The sequence below is a fragment of the Dromaius novaehollandiae genome, chromosome 16, assembly GCF_036370855.1.
Source record: "Dromaius novaehollandiae isolate bDroNov1 chromosome 16, bDroNov1.hap1, whole genome shotgun sequence".
NCBI classification, from domain to species: Eukaryota; Metazoa; Chordata; class Aves; order Casuariiformes; family Dromaiidae; genus Dromaius; species Dromaius novaehollandiae.
Window position 1 is genome coordinate 4,522,459 of NC_088113.1, and position 12,975 is coordinate 4,535,433.

At 44.9% G+C, this 12,975-nt stretch overlaps 1 protein-coding gene across 9 annotated transcripts in view; it reads left to right on the forward strand.

Annotated features, from left to right (window-relative positions):
- Positions 1 to 12,975, forward strand: part of CEP250 (centrosomal protein 250) — a 40,414-nt gene that overhangs the window by 20,510 nt on the left and 6,929 nt on the right. For all 9 annotated transcript variants that reach the window (XR_010391851.1, XR_010391850.1, XM_064521305.1 and 6 more), the window contains 9 exons: positions 20 to 154; positions 495 to 638; positions 1,099 to 1,400; positions 2,227 to 2,386; positions 3,142 to 3,466; positions 3,884 to 4,011; positions 4,270 to 4,390; positions 6,090 to 6,244; positions 8,072 to 12,799. Coding sequence is in view for 7 of the 9 variants with exons in the window: in XM_064521305.1 (XP_064377375.1) it covers positions 20 to 154; positions 495 to 638; positions 1,099 to 1,400; positions 2,227 to 2,386; positions 3,142 to 3,466; positions 3,884 to 4,011; positions 4,270 to 4,390; positions 6,090 to 6,244; positions 8,072 to 12,799 (6,198 nt within the window). In the remaining 2 variants the exon portion in view is untranslated. The remainder of the gene's footprint in view (positions 1 to 19; positions 155 to 494; positions 639 to 1,098; positions 1,401 to 2,226; positions 2,387 to 3,141; positions 3,467 to 3,883; positions 4,012 to 4,269; positions 4,391 to 6,089; positions 6,245 to 8,071; positions 12,800 to 12,975) is intronic.

Genomic DNA, 12,975 nt, shown 5'->3' on the forward strand with positions numbered 1-12,975 from the left:
CTCCTTTATTTCTGTGCAGATCCTGCTAGAAAAAGAGAATGAGAAGAAGGCTTTGTTAGAGACACTACTTCAAACTCAGGGAGAGCTAACAGAAGCCTGCAAGCAGCTAGAACAGCTCAGGCGGGATGTGAAAGAACAGCAAGAGAATGGACAGGTAAATCTGACTAGTAGGGTAGGTTGAAATAACAAGCAGTTGGCAATTGGACATAAGGTGAGAGACAGGCTGATAGAGCCAGGCAACAGAGTGGGAGGCAATAACAAAGAACTGAAACAGAAGTCCTGGGACTGGGGAGAGAGGTACTATTGCAGGCACTGGGGCACAGGGCCTGGTAAGCTCCAGAGATAAGCCAAAGGAAGGAAGAGTTACAGCAGAAGCAAAGCTGGGTAGAAAAGCAGAAAGAAGTGGCTGAATGAAGCCAATCTGGGGACAGAAAGAGGAAAGACCTGGAGCTGACAGCTGGCCCCAGTAATTTGCTCTCCATTCTTGGTTACAGAACATCATGGAAAAGCTGCAAGCAGAGCTGCAGGAAGCTCAGAGTAAGTTCAAGGCAGTGGAGAATAGGCACAAGGAAGAAATCAAAACCCTCCAAGAGGAAATGAATGTCCATCTTCAGCAGAGGGATGCTCTACAGAAAAAGGTGACTGAAACAGCAGTAGACACTCCAGTCTTCAAACGGGTGGTCTCTCCACTTCTTGCTTCTCCATTGTGTCACTGGAGAGGGGGCTGAAGGTGTAGTCCCTGTAACTGCCATCATACTCTAGCCTCCATCTCTGCTGGTTTGAAGGAGATTTACCTGTCCGCCTGAACCTCAGCTGCTGACCTGGACAGCCCTGAGCTAGTCCTTCTGCCTGTTATTTTGTCAGTAATCATCAGCAGGGTTTTGTATTGGTCTGTTGCTGCTATCCTTGATTTTTAAGATGGTTTTTCAGATGAACGTGCTGTCCCACTAAAGTTTTTAAAGAAGTCAGCTGTGTCTAATGCAACTCTGGTGCTCTCATAATAGGATGAAGCTTAAATCTATTCTTTCTCTTTCCTCACAGGATATGATACAGCTGACAGGCTTTAGTCTTTGACTGCTCTGTTACATTTTATTTCAGGTGGAAGAGTTGAAAACTCAGCTAGCAGTCTCTGAAGAGTCCTGGCAAGTAATTGGCCATGAAGCTCAGGAGCATTTGCGTGAGGCACAGGAATTGTCAAGGCAGAAGATGCTAGAGGTTGTTCGCCTTGAGAAGATCCTGGAGGAGGAGAGGAGCCGGTGGGAGGAGGTAGAACATCAGAACAAAGAGCTGCAAGTTTGTCTGCAGTCTTTGGAGGGAGAAAGAAGTCAATGGGAAGAAGTACAACGTCACAATACAGAATTTCAGGCTTCACTGAAAGCCCTAGAGGGTGAAAGAGCCAGGTAGTTGAGACCATGTGGTAGACTCTGTTCTGTTTTAACAGATTCCTTCTTTTAAGTCTTTGCATATATAAGTGACTCTGGCAGCATTTCCTAAAAAGCGGAGTTCTGAATTATCCATGTAGAGCTGTTTTATTCTATTGTTGTTGTATTTTATTCTTTCTTTTTTTTTATCCTTCACTTACAGTTTTTCTGAAGCCAATGGCTTTTAAAGTAGTCCTTTTCTTTAAGGGAGGATTTCTCTAATGAAAGAGTGGGTATATTAATACTTTTAAATGCAGTTTTTGGGGGATTCAAACCTAAAGCACATCAAAGGAGGCAAGATAAACTGCAGTATAATGGGCTAGGTAGATCCATCAGCCCTGCCTTGGGTTCAGTGAGCTTTAAACGTTTCAGATCTCTGTCAGTCTTTATTCCTGATTCCTTTGGTCAGAAGCCTGTTTGTCTGTTATGTTCTTCTGGGGCATTCTTAAAGTTGAGAAGAGCCAGTGGTGGATAGAGCTGCCCTTTGGTACCACATGCACTGCGTGCAGAAAGGGACAGGATATAAGATTGTACCTACAGGTATCACTAAGGCTTTTAAAGCCTTTGTTGTAAGTATTGGAGTATATGTACGCCGATGCACATACACATATATTTCCTCTGTGGAAACAAGCATAGAGGGTACGTGCTTGGGTATGACTGCCAACTTGGCTTAGATCTGAACAAACAGCCTACTTGTTTAGATAAACCTCAGCAGAGGAAGCAATTTTGCTGTTGGTGATGGGAATCCTGAAGGTTTGTCAAATATTATACCATGTAATAATGAGTTGCATGCTCTCTCTTTCAGGCTGACTCTGTCTCTGGAAAAGAAGGAATTGAGTCTCAGAACCCTAGAAGAAAACAGCCTTGCCCAGCAGAACGAGGTGTCTAAACTGCTGTCTGCCATTCAGCAGGCCCAGCAGCTCCATTCAGACCACAGAAGAGAAATACAAGAGCTCAACAACCAGGTGCCCTATGCCCTAGCATCCTCTTCTTCTGAATACCACCTTCAACTTGTAGGCAATGAGTTGTTTCACCTCCCAGCAACACACATTCTTTCTGGCTTCTGCCCAGAGACTTTGCACATTGAAGTCAAGGCTGGATCTGCTATGTTTTCCCTTTGTTTTTCCCTGTTCTCTCATGGTTCAAGGTATTAAGTCTCTGAGGAGAAACAGAAGACTCCTTTGGAGCTTTTCAGTACCTCTGAACCCTGGATGGTTCTTCCACCTCTGAAGGGCACCTAGCAATCTGGTGAGACAGAAATGGTTATTGCAATCTGTAGAAGGCACTTCCATCTTAGCCTGTTCATCTTGCATTTTGGAGATGCACAATATGGGATGTTGATTGACTCCCCTTTACTTCTACTCTCAGGTGTCTCTGGCAGCCACCACACACATGCTGGGATGTTTGATCTGCCACCTCACTCTGACAGTCATTCACCTAAACACAAGCACATACAGACAGATTCATTTCTGAGGTTGGAGAGTGTGACAGTTGGGCCGTTCCTTTGGGATTGGGGAAGCTTCCTTTTGTCCCATTAGCCTCTAGATGCCTGTTTTTAGCCTACTCTCTGTTTTGCGTTGTTTGAATCCTTTGTTTTTTTGCCTTTGTCTCCTTTGTGTGGTGTTTGCTTGAAGTAATTTCTGCTCCACTGATTTCCCTACTTTCTGCTCTGCTACCTCAAACTGCTCTGTCCCTGAGGCTCTGTGCATCTCTGTTGTAGGTTCAGTCACTCCAGGAAATGGTATTGGAGAAAGAGGCTGGCCTGGCAACTCGGGAGAAGCAGCTGTTACAGGATCTGGAGGAGTCCCGAGCAGGCGAACGATGCTTGAGGGACTCTTTGCGGGTGCTGGAGGCTGAGATGTCTGAACTTCATCTGAGGCTTTGTAGCACGGAGAACAGAGCAAAGGCATTGGCTACAGAGTGCCAGCAGGCTAACAGTGCCCACTGTGAAGCCCAGGCCCAGCTGGACAAACTGCATTTGGTTCTCTATCGCATGCTGTGTGGCAGCGCTGATACAAGCAGAGACTTGGTCACTTGGACTTCAGGCAAGTGTGGGAGGATGGACTGAGAAATCTCTAGAGTGCATATAGAAGAGGAGGTGGAGGGAGGGGTAGTTCTTTGTAATCCTGATAGACTCATCCATTCAGTTTAGATTGACCCAAGCCTTGAGAAGTCTTGAAAGCCTGAGGTGTCTGCAGAGAAAAAAGTCCATGTTTGTATGTGGAGTAATGACCAGCATCTGCATGAAATAGGACCCAAGACATGGAAGTGCATGTGCATCTTCTTTGGGACAGTGCTGACATTAGTGGGCAGCAAAATAACATTAGCCTATAACACATGCCTTGTAATATGAGCTCTAGGTCAGCCTCTGAGGCACTGTCACCTTCTTTTGTATATAAACAGGCCTCTCTTATTGGAGACCCTCCAATTAAGACTTGAAACAGAATGGCTTCTTTCTTCAGAACAGGATCATGTCTGGAGCCTAACTGTTTCTCAGGCCAGGGACCTCCCTGTAGAGATCACAGTGGACAGAGTGGCAGCAGCCCTACGAGACCTACACCAGGAGCTGAAGCAGACTCAACAAGATTTGGTAATGTGTCTCTGTAGTACAACCCGAAATCCTGTCAAGCAGACTGCCACAACTGGAATGGGTGTAAATTCTTGCTTTCATGTAGGCCAGGTTTGCTTGCTGCCATGGGGAGAAAGGAGAATCATGACTGCAGCTACCATTACTGTCCAACTGGCCCCATCCGTGCCTTGGCTTATTTCTGCTTTAGCTTTTGTACCCCTTTTGTCTCCTTCCAGCTGTGGCTCTGTCTGCTCATACTGCTCTTCTTACTTCCTTCAGAATGATGCCAGGAAGAAGTCACAGGAGCTGAAGCTGGAGCTGAGCAAGACGCGAGCTGAGAGGGACCATTTCAGTGCCCACAATCAAGAGTTGCAGAAACGATTGGCTCAAAGCCAGGAAGGTACAGCCTCTACTTTCCAGTCCACTGAGCCCATTCCATCTCACCAGCAGGGAGCTCTGATACCATTCAGTGGAAAAGTGCAGTGCCAGGAGATGGGAAAAGAAAAAAAAACAGGGAGCATGAGGCTTATCCCTAGAATTACCAGCATAGGGGAGTGAAAGCTTTTCATAGTGAAGGATCCAGTGGCTTGCAGTGCATCTAGCTGTGCTACTGGTGATACATGTGCAAAGGTGGTGCCTTTCAGGTTATATGTCATTGCAAAGGAGATGTAGCTTGATGTCTCGTGACGTCTTTCTCCATATGCCCTCTGAAAGCCCCAACGTGCAAAATCTTATCTTTATTGACTGCCTTTTCCTTTTGCATTTGCAGTTTCACGGACCATTAGTTCAATGTTAAGTTCCTGTGTTACTGTAATTGTCAATGCATCCTTTTTTCTGCTTCTGTCTAGTTCTCTGGTATGTAATGCTTCTATCTTTCCTAGCTGTCCTCTGTCTGATCCTGATTTGGTGTCTGAGCTCACATTCATAACAAACACAATTTCTTACTTCCCTAGCCACGTCTTACTCGTCTTTGGTAACGTGTTCAGTATGAGTTTGTCTAGAAACCTTTTCATGTGTGACTAATTACTTCTGTCTTCCTCCAGTCTCCTGGCCTTCTCAGAGCCTCCAGTGTTATTGGCCTCTCTATATCATAGCTGAACATTGCATCTCTGCTCCTCTCTCTGTCACGGTTCTCCCACTCTCCATATCAGAATTGTCTTTCCATCTCATTGTCTTATTTTCCTTGTCTCAGACTACAGGAAATGGACAGTGTTAGCATTGTTCGTTACCTCCCCCACAAGCCACCTTCTGCTCATGTAGTACTATTAGCTAATCAATATTTCTTTCTTGTTCCTCCTCTGAGATTGAACTGCTGGTCATTTTTCAATCTGTCTTTACAGGAACGTTTTCCAGGCCTTTGATCATCTCTAGTTCTGTAACGTGTAGTTCTTTGTCATATATGGTAACAGCTTATGTACTGTAAATTCTGCTGTTGGATGGATCCTGCTCTCCCACTTGCCCATTTTTTCCCTGTTTAGTTCCTGTCTATTCATCAGTAACCCTTCTTGTTTCTGGTCTCAGATGTTCTTGTCTAGTTGTTGTCCTAGTCTCCCTGAATACTTCCTTTTCCTTTTTTCTGTCAGTGCACAGTGCATTTCCCTAGCACTCTTTTGGTCAAATACCTCGAAATGCATCTTCAAGCACAACATTAACATCTGTTCTCTTTTGTAAAGTCTCTTCTGTCTTCCTGGTTGATTAACTGTGTCAAAGTCAGTCTTCACTTTTGCTTCTTGCTTCTGTCCAACCCTTTTCCTTTAAGATACTAGATCCGACCTTCACCTTCTGTCTCTGTCTTTGCTTCATCTTTGCAAGTTCTATCTACTTCTAAGATTGTGGATGACATGCTGCTTTAGCCTTAGCCCTAGTCTTTCAACAAGCAGAAGAGCAACTGCTTTTTCATTTTTTTCTGAACCTTACCACTTGCATTCTACCTCTTTCCCCTGGCTGGAAATTTCCTTTATTTCTGTTTGCTTTGAAAGTCATTTTGGGTCTAGGGCTGGTAAAACACAGTCAGATGGGAAAATGTTTTCTCCCTAGGATGCAAATCAGTTTGGTTTTGCTTTGCTTTTTCCCCTTCTCCCTGACCTTCACTGCTGCAGAGACACAGATGGCAGAAGGCAAGAAAAACTCTCTGCAAGCTGCCTTGCAGGAAGAGGCTGCTGCTCTAAAGAAGGAGGTTATGACCCTACATCAAGAGGTGGCATCTTTGGAAAGGAGACTTGAGAGCACTGAGAAGCAAAGAAAGGATGTCCTGGTGAGGCTAGCAGATGCCATAAAGGGAATGTCTTATATATTTTATGGGCCTTCTGTTGATGTTCTAAGGAACAGCTTTTCCAGTAGAGGGTGGTGCTGTGCAGGTTTGGTCCAATCCTGAGAAGCTTGAAAATCAGAAGGTAGTTAAGAACTTTGAGTAACAAGGTACAGAGTATGCAAATACTGACCAAGTTTGCCTCATTTTCCCCTTTCGTCTACCCATCATTTCTTGTTTCCCAGACTTCTGTTTTCCTGCCAGGCCATGCAGCTGCATTAACAGAGCCATCACCTTGAGTAAGAGAAGTCAGTCCCTGAGGAAGAGACTGTTAAGATTGAACAGTATCAGAAAATATCTGGGGAGACCGCAGACCACTTCAAGGGCAGAAGAACAGTTTTTATACCAGTGACTGTTTTTTAATTTAACTTTCCTAATAGCATTCTTCTGAATAAGTATGAAAGCATGTTGGAGTCATGTAAAACTCAGTTACGATTCAGGCTGTTTGCCTCAATCCTGAAGATTTCTGCCCTTTAAGCATTAATCAAAATAACTTTCAAATCTTGTCTCTATTTAGATTGCATGGTTTGTGCATTTTTTGATTGTGACCAAATAATATATATTTATATCCATAAGTGATCTGGAAAGTGGAGTGAGAAGAGAAATTTTGCAACTAATAGAAAGTTATTCAGCATTTCAAGGCTGAGGGCAGACTGTGGGAGAAATTTGAGAAACAAAGCAGCTGATGTAGATAAATATATATGTCTGCAAGGGAAAACCAGTCCTGGTTTCAAATACAGAATGACAGGCAGTTATCTGACCATTACCTCTCAAGAGGGAAGGCAGTGGGGTTCTCGTGGATGGTACCATGAAAACTCTATATAGTAGAAGTTTAAAAAAAAAAAAAAAACAGCTATTGTGTTGTTCTCTCTTCCCTTCCTAGTAGGGAGAACATCATCATGCCGCTTCCTATATCATAATTAGCCTGGACCGTAATCCTGGGTGCAGTTCTGGCACTTCCTCAGAAAAGACACAGTAGAGCTGGAAGAGGCTCAGAGAAAGGCATCAAGGAAGATAGGACCAGCTGAGTAGGCTGAGATTCTTCACCTGGGGAAAGACATGACCTATAGGTTGTCATAGCAAAGGTTTACAACATCCTGAGTGGCAGGGAGAGAGCAGGCAGGCATCTTTCACTGTGTTTTCCAATGGAAGAACAAGGGCCATCAAATAAAGCCAGTGGCAGCCAGGCTGCAAGCAAGTGAGAGGAGGTGGCTTTTCTTATAGCATAACAGACCTGTTGAACACCTTGCAAATGGGTGTTGTAAATGCAAAAAGTTTCAGTTTTGTGTGTTCAGAAAGAGACCGTGAAAGTTCTCACAAGCTGTGTTAGTGCTGGGGGTGCGGAGGAGAAGTATCAAATGAGTCTGCCCTATTCTTGCTCTTCCCAGGGTATAGCCACCATTTGAGGTGGATACTAGGCAGGATGGATCCTTGGTTTGAGCCAGTGCAGCTGTTCTTATAGGATTAAAAATTTTCTACTTCTTCATTTACAATGACTCCAGAATCAGTTGAGGCCAGAGTCTGCTAAATATAGTACAGTTCTCAACTCACTCTTTGAATGAAAGTTGAAAATTTGAATGTAACAGGGAAACTAACTGAATAGCTAGATTTTTCTATGAAAAGCTCAAACTGCAGCTTTTGACTGCCACGTCATCCAGCCACCAAAGCAGGAGTTCAAATATAGTATGAAAAACAAACATATATATATATATATATATATATATATATATATATATATATGAATTACTGACTCTTCTCCCCACTTTGTTGCAGCGTGAGCGGGACACACTGCAAGCAGTTAAGGAAGAAATGGTATGGGAGATAAAACTTCTCCAGGAATCAGTCACAGCCTCTGAAACTCGAGCAAATGCAGCAACAAATATGAAACACTCCCTTGAACAAGAACTTCAAGCTACATTATCTGTCTTGAAAATCAAAAATGAGGAAGTGGCAGCTCAACAGGAGAAAATCCAGATGCTACAGAAAGAGGCAGCAGAGGTGAAAGCTTTGCAGGAAAATCTTGTTCACTTGACTGCCATGCTATCAAAGAGAGAGGGAGAAATTAAGTTGCATGATGAAAAGATTAGAATGCTGGAAAACCAGAACACAATGCTTCAAAGTACTCTAGATGACATTATTAAAGACAAAACAGAGAAAAAACAGAAGATAGAATCCCAACAAGAACAGATACAGGAGCTGGAGAAGCAGCACGAAATGCAGACAATTACTATAAGCAAGATGAGGAAGGACCTGGAGGAGAGAGACCAGGACATCAGAACCCAACAAGAACAGATACAGGAGCTGGAGAAGCAGCGGGAAAGGCAGAGGAGCACTCTAAGCAGTACCAGGAAGGACCTGGAGGAGAGAGACCAGGAGATCAGAACCCAGCAAGACCAGATACGGGAGCTGGAGAGGCAGCATGAAATGCAGACAATTACTGTAAGCAAGATGAGGAAGGACCTGGAGGAGAGAGACCAGGACATCAGATCCCAACAAGAACAGATACAGGAGCTGGAGAAGCAGCGGGAAAGGCAGAGGAGCACTCTAAGCAGTACCAGGAAGGACCTGGAAGAGCGAGACCAGGAGATCAGAACCCAGCAAGATCAGATACGGGAGCTGGAGAAGCAGCATGAAATGCAGACAATTACTGTAAGCAAGATGAGGAAGGACCTGGAGGAGAGAGACCAGGACATCAGATCCCAACAAGAACAGATACAGGAGCTGGAGAAGCAGCGGGAAAGGCAGAGGAGCACTCTAAGCAGTACCAGGAAGGACCTGGAGGAGAGAGACCAGGAGATCAGATCCCAGCAGGAACAGATACGGGAGCTGGAGAAGCAGCAGGAAATGCAAGGGAGTTCTCTAAGCAATACCAGGAAGGACCTGGAGGAGAGAGACCAGGAGATCAGATCCCAGCAAGACCAGATACAGGAGCTGGAGAGGCAGCGAGAAGTACAGAGTACTACTATAGGAAAGATGAGGAAGGACCTGGAAGAGAGAGACCAGGAGATCAGAACACAGCAAGAACAGATAGAGGAGCTGGAGAAGCAGCGAGAAATACAGAGGAGTGCTCTAAGCAATACCAGGAAGGACCTGGAGAAGAGAGATCAGGACATCAGATCCCAGCAGGAACAGATAGGAGAGCTGGAGAAGCAGCGAGAAGTACAGAGTACTACTATAGGAAAGATGAGGAAGGACCTGGAAGAGAGAGACCAGGAGATCAGAACACAGCAAGAACAGATAGAGGAGCTGGAGAAGCAGCGAGAAATACAGAGGAGTGCTCTAAGCAATACCAGGAAGGACCTGGAGAAGAGAGATCAGGACATCAGATCCCAGCAGGAACAGATAGGAGAGCTGGAGAAGCAGCGAGAAGTACAGAGTATTACTATAGGAAAGATGAGGAAGGACCTGGAGGAGAGAGACCAGGAGATCAGAACCCAGCAAGACCAGATACGGGAGCTGGAGAAGCAGCGAGAAATACAGAGGAGTGCTCTAAGCAATACCAGGAAGGACCTGGAGAAGAGAGACCAGGAGATCAGATCCCAGCAGGAACAGATACGGGAGCTGGAGAAGCAGCGGGAAATGCAAGGGAGTTCTCTAAGCAATACCAGGAAGCACCTGGAAGAGAGAGACCAGGAGATCAGATCCCAGCAGGAACAGATACGGGAGCTGGAGAAGCAGCAGGAAATGCAAGGGAGTTCTCTAAGCAATACCAGGAAGGACCTGGAGGAGAGAGACCAGGAGATCAGAACCCAGCAAGACCAGATACGGGAGCTGGAGAGGCAGCGAGAAGTAGAGAGTATTACTATAGGAAAGATGAGGAAGGACCTGGAGGAGAGAGACCAGGAGATCAGAACCCAGCAAGACCAGATACGGGAGCTGGAGAAGCAGCGAGAAATACAGAGGAGTGCTCTAAGCAATACCAGGAAGGACCTGGAGAAGAGAGACCAGGAGATCAGATCCCAGCAGGAACAGATACGGGAGCTGGAGAAGCAGCGGGAAATGCAAGGGAGTTCTCTAAGCAATACCAGGAAGCACCTGGAAGAGAGAGACCAGGAGATCAGAACCCAGCAAGAACAGATACGGGAGCTGGAGAGGCAGCGAGAAGTACAGAGTATTACTATAGGAAAGATGAGGAAGGACCTGGAAGAGAGAGACCAGGAGATAAGAACCCAGCAAGACCAGATACGGGAGCTGGAGAAGCAGCGAGAAGTACAGAGTATTACTATAGGAAAGATGAGGAAGGACCTGGAGGAGAGAGACCAGGACATCAGATCCCAGCAAGAACAGATACAGGAGCTGGAGAAGCAGCAGGAAAGGCAGAGGAGTTCTTTAAGCAATACCAGGAAGGACCTGGAGGAGAGAGACCAGGAGATCAGAACCCAGCAAGAACAGATACAGGAGCTGGAGAAGCAGCGAGAAATACAGAGGAGCGCTCTAAGCAGGATGAGAAAGGACCTGGAGAAGAGAGACCAGGATATTGGATCCCAGCGAAAGCAGATACAGGAGCTGGAGGAGCAGCGAGACACGCAGAGGAGTGCTCTAAGCAAGATCAGCAAAGACCTGGAAGAGAGAGACCAGGAGATCAAATTTCAGGAGAGGAAAATGATAGCTCTAGAAGAACATGGTACATCACAAGTAAGTCGTTTGCTAGAGGAGCTAGATCATATGAAAGCAAACTTGAAGGAGAAGACCTTAGAGCTCCTGTCTCAGACTCAGCAGACCCATGAATTGGAAATGAAGAGAGAACAGGTGAAATCTCTGCATGCAGACCTTGAACACCTGCAGGCAGTTCTTAGGAACAGAGAGGGTGAGGCTGAGTCTCAAAGGGATCAGTTAAGATTTTTTCAGCAGTACAAGGAGCAGCAGGATGGGTACCTGCAAGAGCTGCATGGTAAATTAGAGAAGGTGACACTTTCTTTATCTGAAAGAGATCAAGAACTTGAGTCACAGCAAAAGCAAATCCAGGAATCTGAAGAAGCCATGGAAACCAAGTTAAAGACTGTCCGTGACCAACTGGAGCAGACATTAGAAACTCTAAAAGAGAAGCACAGACATCTAGACATTCAAATGCAACAAACAAGGAAATATGAGGAAAAAACAGAAAAACAGATGAAAGTTTTACACAGAGACTTGGAACACAGTAAGGCAATATTGAGAGAAAGAGAATTCATGATTGAATCTCAGAAGCAACTGATTGAGACCTTCCGAAAACAAGAAAAAGACTCTGAACAGCAGAAGGAAATTCTGGAACATCTTAAAGTGGCAGTAAAGGAACAAGAGCAAGAAATTGTGTCCCTTAAAAAGCAATGTGAGAAGTACAAGGAAAAGGAGGAAAAGCACAAAGCTGAGCAAGCAAATCTTCAAGAAACAGAAGTAACTCTGAAAGAGAGAGAAAGAAAGATAGAGTTCCTGGAGGAGGCTATCCCTAAGCTTCAACAGCAAAAAGAAGAGGCGATGATGCAGACTAAAGCTTTACTACATAAACTAGAATATGCTGAATCTTCTCTAGAAGCTAGAGAGCAGGAGATAGTGTCTTTGCAAAAGTATGTCCAGGAGCTTCTAGAGCAGAAGGAATTAGAAGGCAAGCAGGCCAAGGGCCTACAACAGGATGTAAATAAAATGAGCCAGACAGTGAAGAGCAACAGTTTGGAGTTCCTCAAGCAGGCAAAGCAAATTAACATGTACCAGCTTCATGAAGAAAGTATGAAAGTAGCACTAACATCTTGCCAGAAGCAAGTGAGTCTGCTTGAGGAAATGGTGAAGAAGAGAGATGAAGACAATGAAACTCTTACACGAAAACTTCAGCACAAAGAAGAAGAATTGAAGACTTTGCAGGATCTCCAGTTTACGCTGACTGAAAAGAAAGAAGAGAATAGATATCACAGAGAGCAAGAGAAGCTCCTGGAAGAAGTCTTGCATGAGAGGGAACGAAAGGCCAAGGCTCAAGGTGAGCAAAAACACTTGGAGGAGGAGGAGATGAGAGGTCTTCAAGAAGATCTCCAGCATGTTCAGCAGGCTCTGGCCAAGAAGGATGAAGAGATCAAATACCAGAGAGAGAGAGTTAAGTATTTAGAGAAGACTCTGACAGGGAGAGAACAAGAACTTCGGAAGCAGAGTGAATTTCTGAAACAATTAACATCAGCTTTGCGATGGAAAGATGAAGGGGAGACTCTAAAGAAAAAAATTCAGAAACTCCAAAAATGGGAGGAAGAAGAAGCAGAAAAGAAGAAAGTTCTCCAGGAGAGAGACCATTTCCTGAAAAGGCAGAATGAGCTTGCCCAACAGCTGGAAGATGAGAGGAAAGTAAAGGGGGAGGAAATGGAGCGTGTGATTGCTATTTTGAAGCAGACTGAAAGTGGAGAAATAGAATGGAAAGAGAAGGCGCAGGCACTGACTCTAGCCCTTACCAAGAGTGAAATGGCCAATGGGTCTTTAAGGGAAGAAATAGCCATCCTGCAGAGTATGGTTTCAGAGAGGGACAAGGACCGGTTTCATCTTCAGGTAGGCGGTGTGACTGATCATCAGTCAACTAAGGTGCCTGTAAAAGATTCTAATGATGTTTCATGTAAATATATAGTAGTTTGGCCAAAGAAACTTTGATTGCAGCCGGCTGGCTTATAGCACAGGCCAGAGACCATTGGCATGCTAGGATTTTTCTGTCAAGTTCAGAACTATTG